Genomic DNA, 21,161 nt, shown 5'->3' with positions numbered 1-21,161 from the left:
ACCGAATAACAAGTCGCTACCGCCAAGACGAAGACCTCCTCCGCTCCAACGACGCCGAACAGGGAACGGCTCCTAGTGCCAGAAGAAGATAGGCAGAGCGGGGCTTCTTCGATGACCGGAGCCAGAAGAGGTTGCCTCGACAGGAACAGCTCGCACAACAGCAAGCCCGTGTAGCGCAAAGTCGCCCTCCCTAGCCAGGACCACAGCAAGCTAACTCCACTGCCAAATGAGGTGTCCAAAGGCAATGCCTCTAAGGAGGACGCGGCGTCTGAGGACGTCGCCGTTACCCGATCCGGAAACCGGATCAGAGCTTTCGCTCGGAGTCACCTCGTTTGCGAAGGATGGGATGTGGCGGAGCTGCACAGTGACACCTTCAAGAAGGAAGTGACGCCTGAGGACGCCGTCATCGCCGGCACCGACCCCGTCGATGATGGGTTTTCACCCGCAGCCACCAAACCCACCGAGGACAAGAGCGAATAGCTGAGGCTGGTTAGAGGCCACCGCATCACAGCGAGCGCCAGCGAAGCTCACCGAACGCCACGCGCCAAACCTCCACCGGGCACCGGCCAGGGCGCTGCAACCGCCCCACGCATCTGATCAGGGCACGCCAACATGGCCACACAAAAAGTGGAACATGGCAGCATGGCTAGGCCCGCACAGGACTAGATCGGGCCCGCCCACGCCGGCCGCGCAAGCCAAACCGCAGCCTCGGGCCCCTCGCAGGCCGCACGCCGCATGCCACGCCCAGATCGGGCCTGCCCACCGCCGGCCACCGAGACGGCCAACAGGACGGCAGCCACACGCACTCCAGCGCCTGCCCACAGTCGGCCAGCCAAGCCGCCAAGCCTGCAGAGCCACACCACAGCCCAGATCTGGCCTGTCGCCCGAATCGGGCCCAGATCCGGCCCGCGCCACCGCCAGCCGCCACGCGCGTGCATCTGCCGGCCACTCCGGCGGCGGCGTTGCGCGGGAGGAAGGAGGAAGGGGGCCTAGAGCCCGGCGGCGCTAGGGTTCCCCGTGTCGCCGAGGAGGGCGACGCAGGGGCTCTGTAGCCAATAATTTTGGTGCAACATCTTCAGAGTTACAGGCATATGATAAAGCAACAGAAGGGACATTTTCTTCCATGAGGTCTGTTGATATGGAGTAGCTGACGCCAACACCAACCGACGCAGGCTCGCATAATATGAAATAAGCATTTGTTTTGGCTATACTAGAAATGCAAAATCTGGCCTGTAGCTTAAAAAGGGGTCGTAATTCGGGGGATATAATGCATTAATGCCCCAGCAGATACAAGCAGTAACTTTGTCCAGCAAAATGAAAAAAAAAGGGAGTCCAGGTATCACCCTCAGTAAATTAATGAACTCAAGGAACACAGAACCAATAAGATATGAGTAGCTGTTAACTACTTAATTAACCTCACCACTATTTTTTGTTGCCTATCGACATTTTCAACAAAAAATGCAGCTCTGCGTCACAGTTCCATTTTTATTAGGATATTTTCTGGTTTATTCTATAGCAAGTAGCAACCCAGGGCACTGAAAAATTTACTACTCCTGGTTCAATTTGATCCTGGATTACTACGTAGGCAAATCTCCTTCAAAAAATGGGGTTGGAACTAAACCAGCAGAGGTTCATTTTCAGCAAGGCATATGTCAGTCTCATCTGAGCTTGACAAGTATGAAAGAATCTACTATAAGAATAAAAATATAAATTTCAGGCCACAATATCGAAGAACTCAGCAAGAAAACAATACTCACCGGCAATCATGTCTTCCATAAACTTCAGCCAGTACGAACTGACCATCATGTCTTACGTAACCAGCAGTTACTATATTGACGCGACTACTAAAGCATTTTCTGCATAGCAGCATCTTTTTTTTTCCGAAAAGGGAAAGGTCCCGGCCTCTACGTCAAGTGATGCACATAGCAGGGTCTGTTGACCATGATGACTTTGTTCCTACTTAAACAGTCGACCTGAAAACATGACACTTAAAGCACCCACTTTGAACCAAGCCAACAATAGCAGGCTAATGTAATGGATGCCACCACACCCTCACGGTGGTGACATTCTTCATGTCGCATGATCTGCAGAAGAAAAGATGTAATTCATAAGGCTACATTTGCGCCTATTAGATATGGCGTTGAAATGTCGACAAGATTCCTAGTAAAATCTAGCCAATTTCAGTAATTATCCATAAAAAGTTAGTCAAAAACATTTCTCTATGCAAAGTTTAACCAAAAACAACTTAGCAAGGTAGAGTGAACAAACTTACCCGGAGTATAGAAGCTTGTGTAGGGAAAGACAAAATGTTTGCCAGCCCTGCTGGATACCTTCCGGACACGATTTGACTTGAGCTCAATTGTGAACAAATCCACATCTGTGCTTATGAAAATGACAGCGACACCATCCGCAGAGCCAACCACATTTGGGTTGGTCAAGAGGCCACGGATGGGGAGCAACGTCTCGAGGTCAATGACTCGGTCTTGTTTCCGGGCCACAGTTTCGTTACCACCGACCGTCATGCACCAAAGGTGTAGTTGGGACGCACGGTGGCAAGCCCCAGCTTGCGCTTCATGCCATCCTCCACCATCATGAGGGCACCAAGCCCATTGCACCCAGATGGCTTGTTGATCACCCTTAGTTGCTGGTTTTTCCATATCGTACCCCATGATTCTGGCTCCCCAGGGAATGTAGAGTGTGTTTTCCACAAGAACGCTGCGCTCAAGTGGGACCGCAGCCGTCCAGCCGTTGTTATGGGCGTACTGATAGCATCTCCAGCTGGCACCCCTAAAGACCCCTCAAATGCTAAATGGGGGTGCCGGCACCGAAAAATCCAACCGGGGGGCTAGAGGGGGCACTGGCTCGGTCATAAAACGGGCAGGCCACCCCTGTCAGCGGCACAATCCAAAAACAAATCCCATTTCACCCTCTCCGTCGGGCGCAGTCATAGCTCCACCCCCGAATATCCGCCTGAACCACCCCTCTCACTGGCGACGGTCCGCAGCCGATAGGAAAGCCCCGTCGCCGTGTAGATCTTTCCGCGCCACCGTAGCTTCCCGTTCTGCCGTCCTTCAAAGACCACCGGCAGCTCCAAGCCCACCCCGCGGCCACTTTGCCCGGAAGGTGTTCGACGATTTGCCAAGGCTATGGATTCGGACGACGAGGAGATGCTCGCCGTGCTATTTGACAAGGAAGTCGCCGCTGTCGACGATGCTGCCTCTGGCGGCGAAGAGGAGCATCAAGTCATTCTCTCGGCCCTTCTTCGGCTGATCGCCCAGGATGCACAACAGCCTGGCAGGGGAGGATCGAGGAAGGGCCGCCGCAAGAGTAAGGCGAGGCAGAGGATGGAGGGCTACTGCATGCTGTACGCCGATTACTTCGCCGATGACCCATTGCACAGCGATGTCAACCTTTGTGAAGACGATCTCAAACGCACCCACATGAGGAGCAAGATCTTAGTTTGCGACGCAACATGAAGCATGTCGGAAGGATGTCGAGCGGTTATTTGGTGTGTCAAAGGCTTGGTTTGCCATTGTCCGGTACCCTGCTCTCAGTTTGCCACACTGCATCCTAGTTTTAGGAACCGGACCGGACCGCCGGTTGAACCGGAAAAAACCAGAACCGGCGGCCTCTGCGGTCTGTTAAGACCACTGGACCGAACGGCGCGCCAGACAGAGAAAACCGGGATGAACCGGCCGGTTTATAACGAAACCGGTGAACCGGGCGGTTTTGTTCGAACAGCCGGTTCGCCACCTGTAAAAAACATCCTCAGAAACAATTGCACCACGCTAGCCACTAGGGCTAAGACTGTTTGCTTACCAATGTAGGAAAATGCTCTTTTTAACCATTTAGAACGTTGGGCCTATCCTTGATGGGCCACTGTTTCCACCTGGGCCTTTTGGCAGTTGGAGGCCGTGTTGCCAGTTGGGCTGGACCGATATTAAACTAAAAATACATTATTTTATACCTAAAAAACCTAACCGGTTCAACCGGTGCACCGGCGATTCGACCAGAAAAACCGGAACCGAGAGCTTCGCCGGTTCGATCACCGGTCCGGTTTTCAAAACTAGGGACTGCATGTGTGATCATGCACAACATGATAATTGAGAGCGAGCGGAAATGTTCGTGTATGACACTGAACCTTATGAATGGATGGGTCCTCTAGCCGATGTTGATCATCGTGTGCCGGCCGCCATAGCTGCTTTCCTCGCCAGGTGCCAGGAAATTCGAGACGCTGGTACTCATCAGAAACTTCAAGATGATCTGGTCGAGCGTTTGTGGAGACTTAGAAGAAACTTTTAGTTCTTGTTATTTGTCTAATTGAATTGTGATTCAAAACTTAATTAAATAACGTGCTTGTTTTAGTCTGCAATATATGTAAATTTTGGTAAGAGTAGCCCTTTGTGGGCGGCCGCTAGGAACCCCACCCCCCACCCCATACAACCGAAAAAACTGGCAGGCTGGACCCCGTACGAGTGTAGATGAGCATGGAATTCGCTTGAGAAATCAGGTTGGGCTTGCGGCCGCTGGCTCCCTCGGCCCCGATATGCAGGCGGTGGCTGAACGTACCCCAAGTATTCGGCAGCATGCAAAGGCCGTGTAGAGCAGCAGGATGCAAGCTCCGCAGCAGGTGCCGATCTGGATGGTTGCCGAATGGGCGAGCAGGAGGCCGCCTCTCCGAGATACGAGTCAAGACGGTGAAAGGGCACAGCGACGTGCAGACGAACATGACGAAGAAGAGATTATGTATGAGGAAAGCACGAGCGTCATTGCCCACAACCGGGCGATGGGTTGCCCGTCCAAAGGCATACGGCAGAAGCCCAAGTAACAGCAGCAGCACCGGAACAGAGCACAAAATGATCGCTCGTAAATTCATCCCCGGATCCGGCTGGATCAAGTCGTTGCTCCCGACTCCGGTGATTCCCGCCCCACCATGGATCGAGTTCGAGTGGGAGGCCTTCTTCTCGGAGGCAGCCATGTGGACAAGGGTGACGGCGGGGTTCTCGCACTGCACCACGGGCGAAAATGCTTAAAAACAGCCCAAATCATGCTTGGAAAGGGTTGGCAAAACGTTTTGTGAAGTGATTAATTTGTTGAAAATTAAGGGGCTAGCTAATTTCATTTGGCTCTACCCTAGCGAAGCGAGTTACTTCTAAGTTGAGAAGGCATTCAAATTGATATTTTTGTTTTGTACGGGAGAACCACACGATGCAGACATATCATTAAGGCGATGTCTATGTAGCAGATGTCGTGTCTGTGCCTCTTTCTTGCCCACTTGCGTTTCCTGTTCTGTTACTTCAATTCTTATGAAATTATAGACCAGATTTCAAACGGCCCAGCACTTTAGCTCCGATTAACAGGTCGGTGGTTAACCAAATTGCACAGGCAAATTAGCATGCTATATGGGTTAGCCTTTGCCAAGTTCCTGACATTTAATTCATTCCTGAAGCTACCAATGGAACATCCAGATAATTCTGCATAATGATTAATTAGAGGACACCAATGGAAGTTGGTCAAAAAAAGTCACTCCATTGGCTAGATGGCACATGCAGGTAAGAAACACATGTAGTATAACACCACTATAGACAAATGCTTCTTCGGTTTTATCAGGCTTTTCAGATTTCATCCTTGCTATACCATAAGATAATGCCACTTTGGAAAAATGTCAAGAATGCAAGTTGTACCATTCAATACCACGAGATCTTTAGTAACAACTGTAGCATAAATAAAAACAAGAGTAAAACCCACAAAAATTCTGAGAGCGGCAGATGACAATTTTGTGGCACCAAAACATGGTTCAAGTTTTATTCATAAGACCATCTCCTCCAAGAATGGAAGTGGCCAATGAGTCTACTGTCTACACCTACAACATTTGTACTAGCCCATGATTTTATCCACCATAATAACTAAATCTGAAGGTCTAACAAGGATGCTGACAGAGAACTCACTCACTAATCCTTCCATGCATGGATCACTGTAAGGCCTCACCCGGCTCTATCACCTCTGTTACCGTGCCTTTAGATAATTCTTCCTCTGTGCAGAATAGATGTAGTTGAAAACAATCTAATAGAACTAGTGCAAGAATAAGATCATCCAAATTACACCTCCAGGTTGTCTAGGTCATTTTTCAGTTTATTCAACGTGAGATACTCAACTAGAACATTTTTCAGTTCAGAGTGTATATGCCTGGATTTTTTTCAGCACAATGCTTAGGTAAATCTGCTTCGGTAAGTGATATTGCAACTAAATATTTCTCAAGGGGATACTAGATTCCTATATCAATTCCATGCAGGCTCGCAGGATATGAAATAAGCTTTGTTTTAGGTATACAGAAATGCAAAATCTGGCCCGTAGCTTAAAAGGGCTATAAGCCTATAACTATTTCTGGGGATATAATGCAGATACAACATGTAACTTTGTCCAGAAAAATGAAAAGTGGAGTCCAGGTATCAGCCTCGCTAAATAAAAATTCTTGTAAAACTCTTTGAGGAACAAAGAACCAATTAGATAGTTAACCAGTTCAACCCAGCAATATATTTTGTTGTCTGTTGACATTTTCAACCAAAATTTCAAATCTGCACCATACTTCCATTTTTATCCAATAGCAACTCAGTGCACTGAATTTTTACCATAACTAACATACTTCCACTTCGAAAATCCAAGCGTATGATTCAATAGGCTCCTGATTTACTAAGTAGGCAAATCTCTTTCACAAAATGGTGTCGAAGCTAAACCAAGAGGTTCATTTTCAGCAGGGCATATGTCAGTTCCATGTGAGGTTGACAAGTATTAAATAATCTACTATAAGAAAAAAAATGTAAATCTGAAAGATTTCAGGCCACAACCTTGAGCAGCTCAACAACAAACAGGCCATGTGAGGCTGACAAGTATTAAATAATCTACTATAAGAAAAAAAATGTAAATCTGAAAGATTTCAGGCCACAACCTTGAGCAGCTCAACAACAAACAATACTAACTGACGATTATGTCTTACATAAACTTCAGGCAGTACAAACTGACCATCATGTCTTACATAAACAACGGTTCATATATTGACAGCGACTACTTAAGCATTTTCTACATACCAGCATTGACCATGACGACTTTGTTCAACTTAAGCAGTCAACCTGAAAACGAAACACCTGCAGCACCTCTTTGTTAATGGGTGCCACCACACCCTCAAGGCGGTGACAGTCTTCATGTCACATGATCTGCAGAAGATGCAATTCATAAAGCTTATAAGCATGTCATAGCTCTGCACTTGCACCTATTAGATACGAAATTGAAACGTTGACAAGATTCCTAGTTAGCTCTAGCCAATTTCAGTAATTATCTGTAAAACGTTGGAGCGAAAAACATTTCTCTAAGCAAATTTTAACCAAACGCAACTTAGCAAGGTAGGTGGAACAAGGCGCATATGAGATTGAAAAAACTTCCACACTTCAGTACCTAGAGTATAGAAACTTGTGTAGGGGATGACAAAATGTTGGACAGCCCTGTTGGATACCTTCTGGACTCGATTTGACTTGAGCTCAATTGTGAACAATCCCACATTTGTGCTTATAAAAACGACAGCAACGCTGTCAGCAAAGCCAACCACATCGGGGTTTGTCAAGACACCATGAACAGGGAGCACTGTCTTGTTTCCAGGCCACATCTTCGTTACCACCGTCCGTCCTCAACCATAGGTGTAGTTGCAGTATGGCAAGTCCCAGCTTGCCCTGCATGCCATCCTCCAGCGCTATGAGGGCACCAAGCCCCTTGAACCCAGGTGGCTTGTCGATCACATTTAGTCGCTAGTCTGGTTGTCCATGTCGTACCCCATGATTCTGGTTCCCCAGGGAATGTTTTCTCAACAAGGACGCCGCGGACTGCTGGGAAGTTGGCGGCGGCATCTGGGTGCTCGACGGAGGCTGCGTCACTCCAGGCACCTCCCTCGGACGAGTAGACACGCGCGCACATGTGCACGGCGCCTTCGTGCTTTCCCAGGAGCACCACGACGAAGGGACCACCGCGGCAGCTGCGGTGGTCGCAGCCGGCCGTGGCGCAGAGCACCGCGAAATGGATGTCGTAGTGCAGCAAGGGCGCCCGGCGCCGGCCGTCTGTCGTGGGGTCCCAGACGACCAGGTCGTGGCACCTAGCGTCGTAGAAGAGCACACGGCCGTGGCGGGCGTCGATGACGGACCAATCGCGGCACGGGGTGCTGTGCGGGCGGAAGGCTGTGGTAGGGGCGAAGCGGACGCGGCTGTGGTGCTGCCCCCTAGGCAGCTCGCTGTAGAGGAAGCCCAGCATGGGGGGCGTGCGGTGGAAGTCGCGGTAGCGGAGGCAGAAGGCGGCGGCGCCATTCCTTGCTGATGCAGGAGGCGCGGACAAGGCATTCGGGCCGGTCCGGCCGGATGTGGAAGAGGATCTCGAGGATGAGCTCGTCGAGTAGCTCCGGCACGGCGGCGGCGGCAGGTGGGGACTCTCTGACGGGTTCATCGCGCTGAATCGTTGGGGTTTGGGTTCTGGCGTTGGACGGGAGAGGGTGGAGGCGGCGGAAGGGGAAGGGGCCCCTGGAAGGAAGGCGAAGCGAGGACGCGGAGCTACGTCACTACACGCGTCCAGCCACGCGTCACACACCGATAGCCACAATAATTGTGAAAGAACGCCTAAAGCAGAGTCACCTTCTAAAACAAGCTACTGCGCACGTGTCGAATGTTCATTTACATAAATAATACTAGCGCCGTTGTGTGAATTAATCAACGAGAAAATTACATGATGACGTTGAACTTGGCAAACGTGTTCATTTTCTTTCATTAAGTTACAAATTTAAAAAATAGGACATTAAATTTGGTGTGATTATTTAGTACTATCCAACTCAACAACTTTGGATTTAAATCAACATGGCGGGCTCGGCGGGATCTTTTCGCAATTTTTTGGGTGATGGGAATTTTCTTTCAACCCTCCACGGACCTAAACATTTAGGGCTCCAAGCCACGAACCCTCCCCCCCCCCACCCCCACCCACCCACACGCCACCACACACCTGCTCCGGAGAGGCAGTATGTTACACCTCAGGCCTGAGTTACACCGTCAAGAGAAGTTGAAGCGACGGAGAGGCGATTGCAGACCACCACCGTGAAGTGGCACCGTGGGCGACACCGGAATTGCGAAAATGGAATCGCGGCGATGACAACCAGGTCGTTAACCTATGGATGTCGATATTTGATTACCCTCATCTGTTTCATCTTGTACATACTTGGGGTTTTGGGAGGTTTCTGGCTGTCGATGATCGGACGGTCATAGATAACTATGATAGTAGATATTATATGGACAACTAGGCTCATGGATTGCCTGAATTTGTTACGCATTGACTAGGGGCCAGTTCTTTTCGGCTTCCTGGACCGGCTTCTCCGAGAAGCTGCCTTCCTCCAGCTTCTTGGAGAAGCCGCCACCTAAATTTGATTAGGCTACCAAACTAGTTTGGCCTAAACTACTTTGGAAGTCTAGCTAAATTTGTGATGCGGCTTCTCCAGCAAGTTAGGTGAGGGCAGCTTCTAGGAGAAGCCGGTCCTAGAATCCGAAAAGAACGCACCCTAGATTGTGTATTGGTTGCCTAAAGACCATGCTCAAAATCTCCCAGCCTCAGTCTCTCAGACCTAACCGGTTCCACCATGAGGACGGAGGCGGCAAATCCTCATAGCTCATGACCGGCACCGGTGGCGACGACTCCTTCCTCCAACTCGCAACAGACCGCCTTTCCTCCAGCTTTCTAAAACAAGCTACTACGCACGTGTCGAATGTTCATTTACATAAATAATAATAGTAGCGCCGTTGTGTGAATTAGATGATGCCCCGCAGGTTGTTGCGGAAATTTTTAGTTAATATAAAGAGTATTCAAAATTGAAAACATATAATAAAATGGTACATTCTGCACTTAGTGGGAATAACTTGACATGCACGTGCAAAAGTACGAGTTTTCCACTAAATATGTCTGAATAAATTAATTATGTGATGATGTGGCATGCTTGCATGTTTAGAGAAATCAAGTAGTGGGTTGCTTCTACTTAGATATAGAAGATTAATCAATGAGAAAATTACATGATGATGTTGAACTTGGCAAACGTGTTAATTTTCTTTCATTAAGTCACAAACATAAAAAAAACATGACATTAAATTTGGCGCGATGATTCAGTACTGTCCAACTCAACAACTTTGGGCTTAAATCCTGAGCTGAACATGGCGGGCTCGGTGGGATCATTTTCGCAAAAAAAATTAGAATAATTTTTCGCAATTTTTTGGGTGATGGGAATTTTCTTTCGACCCTCCCCCCCTCCCCCCCGGACCTAGACATTTAGTGCTCCAATCCAACCCCCCCCCCCCCCCCCCACACACACACATACACATGCTCGGAAGAGGCAGTATGCTTCTTTTTTTCACAAAAACCCCTCCCTACTCTTCAATCGGCTCCCTCCTTCATCCTCTGTTACACCGTCAGGAGAACTTGAAGCAACGGAGAGGCGATCGCAGACCACCACCATGAAGCGGCACTGCCAGCGTCACCCGAACTGCGGAAATGGAATCGCGGCGATGACAACCAGGTCGTGAACCTATGGATGTCGATATTTGATTCCCCTCGTCTGTTTCATCTTGTACATATATACTTGGGGTTTTGGGAGGTTTATGCGTGTCAATGATCGGACGGTCATAGATAACTATGATGGTAGATATATATTATATGGAAAACTAGGCTCATGGATTGCCTGAATTTGTTACAAGTTGACTAGATTGTGTATTGGTTGACGGCTTGGAGAAGAGGAACAGATGATGGGATTTACTGTTTTTTGTGGTTTTGAATTTTTGCAAAGCTGACACTTTTATCTCAAAATCAAGCCCATGATTTGTTATTTATATGATTTAGGCGCCATCTTTCGAATAACATGTACATTGCAAATTTAAATCATGTATCATGTATAGAGGAAAGGTTATAAATCTTGATTATTCTCTGTTGAAATGATTTGTACAGAGGATGGTCATCAATCTTGTTTAATTTGTGTTTAAATAATCTGGTGTATTGTTAATTGAAATAGGTTTGTACATCATATTCTGCCATTGTCATCTTTTAATATATTTCTTACTAAAATGATCAGTGAAGTTTCATATGGTGATCATTTTAGTATAGAAATACATCATGATGTCTTCTTTTGTGGATGGATTGTTAGTCTTTCCAGAGCGAGTACACAGACAAAGATAGATTGCACAGTTTGTTATTCCAGAGTGAGTACACATCTAGAAAGACAAACCTAGATACATACACTATTTAAGCACACACAAGGGCACACAAACTATTTAAGCACACACAAGTGCCAACGCAAATGCTAGTGAGATTGCAACACTCAGTGCTGTCACATACATTCTCGGGATCTTCTCCACCTCTTGCTTCGGCTCCTTATTCTTCCTCTTTATCTCATGTTGCTGCTTCTTATGTTCTTCCACCTTCACTTCAAGTTCAAATTCTAGCCTTAGCATTTGGTCCATCAAAAACTCCAAATTCACAAGATGCTCTCCTAGACGTCTCCCTGTGAAGGATATGCTCTCATCGTCTCGGGGCTAGGACATGATAGAGTCGCTTCCCTTGCCATTGATCCCACTTTAGCCCCGGCATCGGTGGCATCGACGGAAACGACAACGGCAACTGCTGCAGCAGCATCGACGAGTTCAATGGAGGAGCAGAGGGCGGCGCAACTGGAAATTAGGGAGGGTGAAAGAAAATTTCCATCACCCAAGCAAATTGCGACAAGGGCCCTGCCGAGCCTGCCATATCCAGCTCGGCTGCAAGCATGGTTGGTTTAAAGCTCAAATTCAACGATTTTGACTAAAGTGGACCACTACGTCAATTCTAACGTCTCACTTTTCAAGTTTGCAATTTAATGGATGAAAGTGAACATGCCCGTCAAGTTTAAGGTGCTTCCATGCGATTTCGTCTCAATCAATAGTCGTTAAATGCGTTTTCCTTTATATTAAGAAAAAAAATGTTACGAAGAATGGAAACAAAAGAAACAATATGGCAAAATCAGTAGTCTGGCTTTGCTTTCCCTACTCGGCAAATAATCCTATGCACATCACACAAAGCATGCATGACACTAGAAAGTGCGATGCGAAACTTGACGGCCAAAAGTAACATTGAGATGACGGAAGCAAGAGACATCAAGAAACAATACACTATATACGAATGCATATATCTACCGTTAAAAACAGCCGTGGTTTGCTTTGCACCGAGCCCCTTATACACAGGTACCAATATATAGTTGCGTCCAAATATCTAAGCCAACTAAGCTGAATTCTTCATAGGCACCATTGCAGCAACATTCCGCCCTGATGGACCAGCGTCCGGCGGCGGCCTGTCAATATGCTTCTGGAAATATGACACGAGGCGATCAATACTGTCGAAGTCCCTCTTCCGAAACCTGAAGCCCCTTGGGTTTAACCTAAGGTACTCGTGATGTGGATTTGTACTCCTAATGTAGGATAATATAAAGGTGCCTGGATGTTCATGAGACATGCCAAAACAATAAACTATTCTCCTAGGATTTTCTGCCTTCTCTGCTCTTGCCATATCATCAACCTCGCTTTTCAGCCCCTTCCTGAATTTGCGGTGAGACAGCATGCTTTTCAGGTAGTATACCAAAGGATCCACGTATCTGTCTATTACCTGGATTATATGTATTTGTAAACATGGAAGATCAATCAGCTAGCTAGACATGACAGAATAACATTATAAGTGCAACAAGGTAAATAGAATTGCATCTAGCTAGTTTCTATGGGCTGCAGAAAAAATACTGCAGAAATTTTACCAACCTCATCAAGATCTTCAAAAGTTTCACCATCAATGGTTAGTGTCTTTCCAAGGCGAAGCAAACTCGTCATATCTTTCTGATCCTTTCCACTTTCAATTATCTCCTTGTGTGCATACACGCCATCAGAAAATTTCAGGGTGAGTGTTAGAAACGATGGCCCCCTGGAACTGGGCCGAATGACCTTGTCGCCAGGCTCTTTCTCTGATAACAACTGTTTTGACAAAAAAGAGTATCAGATCAGATATTATCACAAGACAAAAATAAGGAAAGGCAGATCAAAGAGAGTGGAGCAAACCTGCATCGCTTCCTCAGCTGTCAGGTTCTGAAAGTTGGGATGAACAATCATCCGGGGCTTGAAATATTTCTTCACAATTTGTTTTTGTTTGTCAGCCTTATCTTTCTCGTTCTTCGAAGTCATCATGTCTGGTTGTTCATGATAGTACGGATCTTGGTTACTTGGGGAGAATGGTTTTGTCCTCATGTCACTGGCCTTGCATGTTAAGTAAACCAGGAACCTGTTTTTATTCACATTCTTAATTTTGCCAGTTAATACATCACCTTCCTTTAACTGCAGTGATTCTGCACCATCAGGATAATTGTCCTCCGTAACTATGGCTTTTAAGCCAGAATCAAAGGTGCAAATAATTCTGTTCTCTTGTATATTACGGACGGTCACTTGAACAATCCTTTGATCTGATATGCTGTCCTCGGTTTCACCACAGAGCATCCAGAATTCCTCGTCTGGAATTGGCTCAGCATAGGGGGTCCTCCAATCAGAAAAACCACACAGGAGTTCCCTCTTTATGTCGAGCAACGTTTCCCTTTTGTTGAACTCTTCTGGAATACTTCTCATCCATTCGTCAATGTCAAGAGCTTTTAGCATCTGTGGCCTTTCCCTTACGTGCTCAATTGCCATCTCTTGCTGATCATCGTTGTCCATGTCCATCCCATCATTCGCTTCACGCGATGGTGCATCCTCGGCATAGACATCCTTCGCCAAATTCTTTGCCAATGCATATGATTCAGGATGGATTCTTGTGTCCTCAAGCAGATCAATGACATCAGTAGTAGCTGCAATTGCACCGCTTCGCCGGACACGTAAAAACCCAGAAGCATTCATGAAAACTTTCCTGCCTAGAGGATTTACAAGCTCCTTGCGGCTAAGAATGGACCCTTGTCTAACCAACTCTCTCTGCAAAGCCGAAGCTTTACGTGGCCCCAGACCAGGTACGAATTGCAAAGTTGAGAAATGCCACTCATGGCTAGCAGCAAGATTAACATCGAAACCTATCTGACTTGTCGCATCCATCATTGCTTGCTCGATAATTTCATACTTATCATCAGGAGTAAGGAATCGTTCCAGCGGGTGTAGTTTCCATGACAGTATCTCTTTTCCAGGTCCACAGAGTGTTGCAACCATCGCTAATGGGTTCTGCAAGTACCGACCAAGCGCTACAGCCCGCTTCACAATACCTATGTATACTCAAGTTAGATAAGTAGAGAGAAAATTGTTTATAAGGTTCTTGATCAGAATTTCAGCATAGCTAAAACAGTTAATCTAGGTAAGGTACTATACCTGATTGGCCAGGCAGCTGATCTGAAGATACCCAAGAGTTCTCGTACAAGCGAGGAACAAATTCATCACAGTAGAAAATGCTGAAATTGTCCATCTGTTGGTTCACATCTCTTGGATGGTCTTCTATAATTCTAAAAATAACCTAAATGCCATGATAAATACAAGTTTAAAATCCAGAAGCAGAATAATATAACACTTTAGAAAGAACTTCCACAAAGCAATCTACATGTGTCTAAAAGTTCTCAAACGAATTTAGTGTATAATTACAAACAGGTACAGTGTACTTGTCCTAATCTGATTAGAAACGGATTTACCTACAAATAAATAAGATCAAAGGGTACCTCATAAATATCATCCTTGAGTTGTTTGCAATTCAAGTTTGATGCTCCTAGACATACAAGATGTGGTTGATGGTCAGTCATAAACTTCAAAACTCGCTGCTGGTCATCCTTCTTTCGCTGCTGCTCAGCAGCACCTTGAGATCTAGAACTGACATAACCAGCATATAAAACATCAACCAATTCTCCTGATGAGTCTAACATTACAAATGTGGTTGCTGGCTTCCCAGGACCCCAGCAGCAAGCCATAACTCTCAACTCTGATTCCTGATCCAGATGAGTATCAGCATCCTTCTTCTTCCAAGGAGCAACAGAAATCTTGTTCCAGAACTGTTTACCATATTCCATACGGAGCCAATTTTTCGCATTTGCCGTCAACATAAATCGAGCTTCTTTTTCCATTGATGGAAGAAGTAAACTGAAGAAGGCGTTATCCAGTATCATCTTCCGTTGTTCATCCCACATTTGTGCAGACTTGCTGACACAGTCACTTAGATAGTTCTCACGTGCCTCAGACATAAGCTCTTCCTCCACATCCTCTGGTAATCTAACAGTAACCTTGAGGAGCTTTTCTTCCTCTGCTTTCTGAATAAGAAGCCACTGTGCATCTACAAACTTGTTTAGTGGTTTATTTCGCAGCCACTTAACGCTTGATAGTTGGTGAAATGAATCTTTGATCAAATTTCCCTCAGGTGTGGGGCTTGTTGAGACAACAGCTTTATTCATGAAGATGCTCCTGATATGCTTTCTTACAACAGGCTCACAACTGATCTCAACTGCTGCCTGTTAAGACAAAGAACAAGCGAAATTCAGTAACCTAGCTCAACTGAGGCTTCTAGACTATAAAGATTGGTCGAAATTGTTAGAGAGATAGAGTACTATACCATGTGTCTGGCGCCCCGGAGAACATCTTGCGGGGTTTCAAAAATAGCACTTGTGAAATTTGCAGCAACCTCTTCAGGTGAACCTTTCATGCCGTCAAGCTCGCCAGCTTCCTAAAAAAGCAATGAAGATAAGGTGTAAAAATCTGGTTTTGTTTCTTCTGTACAGTAGATTTAGAAAGCTATAAAGTCATATTCAGACAAAGGATAAGTTTTGTATGCAGTAATGTTCCAAAAATGGTCATCGCAAAGTGGGGAGCTTAGATCACGTACTGGTATCCTCGTTAACGTTAGATGATGGCCTAATTGCTCAGCACTCCGGCCAAATTGGTTAGCAACCTCCCATAACCCTGCCTTGCGGCAAATACTGTACAAGGTTTTCCTTTTTGGTCGCTTAAAGTCTCTAACTTCACCAGGAGGGAAATGTAAATTGAATTTCGCATCAACATCCTCCACCTCTTTCTCAGATTTTGCATCCTTTAATAATTCGATGATAGAGTAGCAAAGTTGCCGATTTGATAATCCATCATCTATTCTTTGTTTCTCATCATCGAATCTTTTTTCATAGTACGCCTTCAAAGCATTCTTTCGCTTCTGAAGGAGAAGCCAGTTTCTGTCTAAGGTCTGAACAGCCCAAAGCAGCTAAAAGGAACACAAAAAATGCATCAACGACCGTAAAATCTTAATTAAGGAGGGAGATGCACCAATGTCTAGTAATGAATAGTTACCTTATGCCACCTTATTATCTTTGTCCCGTCTTCATTCTCATGTTCATTGGCATCATGGTCCTTTAGCAGACTCGGGCAACTCTCCTTCCTATATGTAGCAATGAACGGAATCTAACAAGTAATATATAGAAACTATGTCAGCAGAGAAAGCATAAGAATCATGCAAAGAACTAGCTCGTAATTATGTTTTCCATACTTCGAATTTGTTCACATGTAACATGGTCAAGACATTCGCAATGTCCTCTTGGTTAATCTCTCTGTTCACTCGCTCGTTGCCAAAAAAGGACAGACATCCATCACCAATGAGTTGGCTGTGTATCCATACACTTTCTTCCTCTATCCTTGTGTTGTCCCTTCGAGGATCGTCAGTTAATTCTTCAGACAGCTGCCAAAGTAGTAATGAATTATTTTAGGCATGCATTATCAAGGGATGTCAAAACTGCCTCTCAAGTGTGTTAGCTAGAACTTACCTGAATCCTCTCAGGTACATCAGTTGCTCTAATCTGATCATCTTTTGGTGTCATGTATTTATCTGCAAGAATAGCTGGCTCGAACTCATCTTCGAGCATGTTGCCGCTCAACTTGCCAGAATTAGCAGGATCACTCTGAAGATCTTGCTTTCTTTGTGCTAAAAGCTCATCAACATCACCAAATATATCATGCGCATCTTGCAATGCAGATGATGATATTCCTACAGCTTGTCGTAGTGGCTTTCTTTTGAGCTTCTTGCTTCTACCATATAAGAGAAGGCATGCACACATAAATCATGGTCTCATATATATAATTTGTGCAGAGATAAAAAACCAGTTAGCAAGAAAATATGAAAAAGAAACAGTTGGCATACCTTACAACTTGGCCGTTCCCACCAATTTCTTCATCATCGTCTACAATGAAACCTGCCATTTCATCGTCGATGTAATCTTCACCAACCTCATCGTCCTCTGATTGCTGATCCTCCTCCAGAACATCCTCAAGGGGCTGATCTGCAGAAACGGCATTGCAGCAAATGAAAATTTAGAGGAGCAATTTTCTTCAGGCAAAAGGGAACCGTACGCTTGTATTGTACTTACATGTACCTTGATCACCAAACAAGGAATATTCAAGTTTCTCCTCGGCAGTTGCCTTTTTTCCTGCCCTGTCAACACCTGAGAAGCCTGAAGGGCCATCCATTTCAGATTCGCTCCCTGCCTTCCTCAAGCGCTTAAGTTTGTTTCGCTGCAGTAAGCCGAAATGCTTAATATCAAGAAACACAAAAAAGTTGAGCAGGAAAGTCCGAGGAAGACACCATAATATTATCTGCAAGCTTACATGCTTGATGCAGCCATTATTCTCCTCGAGCATCCTGATCTCATCCTCCTCAAGCTTGGCTGGTTCGCTGGGCACATATTTGAACTTGAGGATCGGAGCTTATTTTGGAGGAACTTATTTTATGTTTCTACTTTCTAGAAATTAATTTATGTTTATGTTTCCCAACAAAATAAACTATATGCACCTCTTCTTTTTCCTTTTCTTCTTCCGTCTCTCATCATCACTGACCCTCTCTTCCTCTTCCTCCTCGTCAGTATCATCCACAATGAAGTCATCCCTCTCGTACTCATCCTGGCCCTCCTCTAAACAATTTCAGCACATTACAGTCATACCAACTCGATACCACAAGTAAAAGGACAATTCAATCGGAAAAGGAAAGTAGTTCAAAATTTTATTGAATTCCATTCCAATCCTAATATACTACTCCATCCGTCCCAAATTAAGTGACGTGGATTTGTATAAGAGTCTATACAATTCCACGTCACTTATTTTGAGAGGGAGTATTAAAGTACAGTTGGGATCAGAGAAAAAAAAAGCCAAAACACAAATTCTGCAAAACGAACCCAACCCACCGAAATTACCTTCCTCATCGTCGCTGTTGTCCCGGTCTTCCATATCCTCGTCCCCGTCTCTCCTACGCGGGCGCTGATCCTCCTCGTAGGCCTCCACAGAGCAATCTGCCATGGACGGTTCCAACAACAAGGCACCAAATTCTCCGTCAGAAAACGAAACGAAACTAACCTCCCGCCGAGTGGAGGGCACCAAACGACTCGAAAGCAACGAAATCGCGTACCTTCCTCGTCAGATTCCACCGTGCGCCCACCCATTGTCGACGAGGCCGGCGGCGCAAGCAAGCGGGCGGAAGAGCGATAGAGCGAGAGCCGAGAGCGGCTTGCCCTATAATGTGGCGGCTCTAGACTTGGGTCGATACGCAGCTTCGCCCTCCACGGGGGCCGGGTTGCAGCCACGTTATTATGTAGGCATCGGGTGTCGCAGATGTGAGGTTCGTCGAATTCGAATTAATACTCGTAACAGAGTTTGTATCGGGCTATTTAGCCGGCCGTGATTTTCAGAACAATACAAATTGAACTCATGAATTCAAAATCTGTAAAATACAGTACCTACACCTCACGATGTTACTCACGGGATCGGATACTGGTATAAACTATAAACTTTCTTAAAGCATCTCCAACAGATGATATAAAATAGGGCTTTCGGTCAAAAACCGTTTTTTAGACACGGACAGAAAAAAAAAGTTCTCCAACAGACAATCTATAGGTATCATGTGCCCAATAATTTTACAGTTTTGCTATACACCAGGCGCCTGCTTTTGTCTTTCAAAGCAGGCGACACTGTTGGCCACTCCATCGTCTTTGAGATTCGGGTCGTAGCTGTGTCTATCTTTTTGGTTTTCTGGCTTTTTTTTCCTCCGACTGCTCCTTCGCAGGCTCACACCCTCTTCTCCCCATTTTGCTGGGCAGAGCGCTCGAGAGGACGGCGGGGATTCGGCTTGGGTGGGAGGGGGTGGGGGATTCGGCTGGTCGGTCCCTGGTGCCGACGCGCCGCGGACTCGTCGTCGACGCCAGCCGCCGCCCTGCTACGCCCGCGAGCAGTCTGTCGGCAACGGCGCAGCACCCTGCTATCCTCGCGTCCCATCCCCGTCCCCGCTCCTGCGTCGTCCCAGTTGTTGTGCTGGGCCGCCGCTCGCTCGCCGCCCTCACCGCCCCTCCTGCTCGTCGCCATCTAGACAACCCCTTCTGCTCCTGCCATCCACATCTCTGACCTCCGCCATCGCGGACCCTTCTGCTCCCTCGCCGCCAAGCACTCGAGCAGGTCAGCTTTCTCCTTCCCCTCTCTCCTACATGTTCTGTACCTCTCTCTTCTCTGTTCCCTCATTTCTTTTCTCTGTCTCCTCTATTTCTCCTCTAAATACTAATCTGCTACTTTGTTGCACGTTGATGTAGCTTCCCAGGGAATTGAAGTGGTTGATAATCACTCAAAAACCACAGGTACTGTGTTCAATTCAAACTGCAGCCATCGATTTGTAATTGCATCCCTACGACTGTTTCAAATTTCAATGCTGGCAATGTGCAATGGCAATTTTAGGTTCTGGATTTTTTGCTTGTTTTCATTATAGATTTTATTTTTAAAATTGCATTGTCATCAATTTGTACTTGCATCCCTACTGCCGTTGCAATTCCAGTGCTAGCAAGCTGCACTCACAATCTTGGGTTCTATGTATTTTGCTCGTATTCATCCTAGAATTATTTTAACATTTCACTACAATAAATTTGTAATTGCACTCCTACTGCTGTTGCAATTCCAATGTTGCAATCTACAGTTGCAATCATGGATTCTATATATCATGGCTTTTTGCTTTATCTCTTGGTGAGTAGAGGAAAGGTGTGTCGGCGGCGGCGTAGTCTATTCGCCCCTCATGGTGAGTCCTTCATTCCCTGTCCCTTGAAACCCCTGTCGAAATGGTAGTTCTAGGTTGATTCCTCGAGCTTTTGTGTTTCATTTTCTTTGGCTACGCTTTTGCGTTTGCAGCAGTCAGGAGTCACGCACTAGCCAGGGAGGTTTTGATGCTCATTCCCCCCGTTGGCGGTTTGTGTTTTTGGCCGATTTGTGTGTTTGAATTTGGTCCTTTGTGCTGATGTTTCTGAACTCATACTAGTTGTAGCATTCATTCAAGTCATATTTAAGTGGTTCTTCGGTACTTTGCATTATGTGTTGTTGGTGCTTTTCCTACTAAAGCTAAGTACTACCCAAGGACTATTTGTACCCTACTTGATTTTGAAATCCTACATCTCCATTTGAATGAAACTAATCTAACATATTTTCATTTTATGGTTCTTTTCTATTTCTAGGGTTAAGCTAAACTAATTGTACCCCTACTTGATTTTGTAAACTTGTGTCTATTTTGAAACCAATCTGGAAAATATTCGTTTGCTGATACATGTCTCTAGAGGTTTCTTAATGAAACTGGCTAGCTGTAGTATGCTTTTCTAGGGTGTTCTATGTATCAGATTCAGTTTCACTTCCTGATTGCACTGCCTTTTGTCTTGAATTATGCAGTTTCTCTCTGATCATTTAGGATATGTCCTCTTGATCAAGAGTTTGTCGTGGGGCTTCAGAGTATGTCTATGCTGGCCCTAGAGAAATGATGTGCATAAATGTGGGTGGGTAGGAGTGGGGTTTCCTGTTTCTCTAGCTCATGGAAGAGCTTTTCAGGTACAATTTTGTTAGTCCAATCTACAACATCTTTTCCATGGTTTCCCTTTTTTGTTGATCTATGATCTATGTAATTGCACTATATTATCAATGAAATTGCACCTCTTTTTGTGGTGCAACAGTAGCTATGTCAAAAATAATAGGCTTCTAGAGTTTGATTTTTTGCTTTTGTGAATTATGGAATCTATTGAATTGCAATTCTTGTAAAAATTTTATCGCATTGTTTCCCTCTACTGCAATCTTAGCTTTATCCATTTT

General features: G+C 45.7%; 2 protein-coding genes across 5 annotated transcripts; both read right to left on the bottom strand.

The window, feature by feature from the left end:
• Nucleotides 1–6,816: 6,816 nt before the first annotated feature.
• On the bottom strand, nt 6,817–8,717 carry LOC100824219. 2 transcript variants are annotated; one of them, XM_003557404.4, is made up of 2 exons: nt 7,450–8,717; nt 6,817–7,211 (listed from the first exon to the last, which is right to left on the bottom strand). In XM_003557404.4, the coding sequence occupies exon 1, from the start codon at nt 8,479–8,481 to the stop codon at nt 7,663–7,665; it is 819 nt and encodes a 272-aa protein (XP_003557452.2). In that variant the 5' UTR covers nt 8,482–8,717; the 3' UTR covers nt 6,817–7,211; nt 7,450–7,662. The 2 variants fall into 2 exon arrangements, with proteins under 2 accessions (XP_003557452.2, XP_010228262.1); XM_010229960.3 differs by having other exon boundaries at nt 7,508–8,717.
• A 3,428-nt stretch (nt 8,718–12,145) lies between these two features.
• On the bottom strand, nt 12,146–18,624 carry LOC100825683 (transcription elongation factor SPT6-like). Of its 3 annotated transcripts, none has more exons than XM_014897374.2 (16): nt 18,463–18,624; nt 18,251–18,346; nt 17,854–17,971; nt 17,670–17,736; nt 17,432–17,576; nt 17,206–17,344; nt 16,832–17,093; nt 16,558–16,746; nt 16,362–16,472; nt 15,907–16,275; nt 15,637–15,747; nt 14,756–15,535; nt 14,415–14,556; nt 13,134–14,311; nt 12,840–13,049; nt 12,146–12,693 (listed from the first exon to the last, which is right to left on the bottom strand). In XM_014897374.2, exons 1-16 carry the CDS (start codon nt 18,494–18,496, stop codon nt 12,313–12,315), a joined length of 4,332 nt encoding a protein of 1,443 aa, XP_014752860.1. In that variant the 5' UTR covers nt 18,497–18,624; the 3' UTR covers nt 12,146–12,312. The 3 variants fall into 3 exon arrangements, with proteins under 3 accessions (XP_014752860.1, XP_024312600.1, XP_010230023.2); XM_024456832.1 differs by having other exon boundaries at nt 16,832–17,090; XM_010231721.3 differs by having other exon boundaries at nt 17,438–17,576.
• Nucleotides 18,625–21,161: the final 2,537 nt, after the last annotated feature.

Source organism: Brachypodium distachyon, chromosome 1 (genome assembly GCF_000005505.3).
Source record: "Brachypodium distachyon strain Bd21 chromosome 1, Brachypodium_distachyon_v3.0, whole genome shotgun sequence".
NCBI lineage: Eukaryota > Viridiplantae > Streptophyta > Magnoliopsida > Poales > Poaceae > Brachypodium > Brachypodium distachyon.
This window is presented reverse-complemented; position numbering and strand designations above follow the sequence as displayed.

Coding starts and splice junctions, on each gene's coding strand:
- LOC100825683 (XM_014897374.2), bottom strand. CDS start 18,496: ATGGGTGGGCGCACGGTGGAATCTGACGAGGAAG. Junction 17,577..17,669: donor ATAATGGCTGCATCAAGCAT/GTAAGCTTGCAG, acceptor GGCTTACTGCAG/CGAAACAAACTTAAGCGCTT. Junction 14,557..14,755: donor TCAAGGATGATATTTATGAG/GTACCCTTTGAT, acceptor CATGGCATTTAG/GTTATTTTTAGAATTATAGA.
- LOC100824219 (XM_003557404.4), bottom strand. CDS start 8,481: ATGAACCCGTCAGAGAGTCCCCACCTGCCGCCGCCGCCGTGCCGGAGC.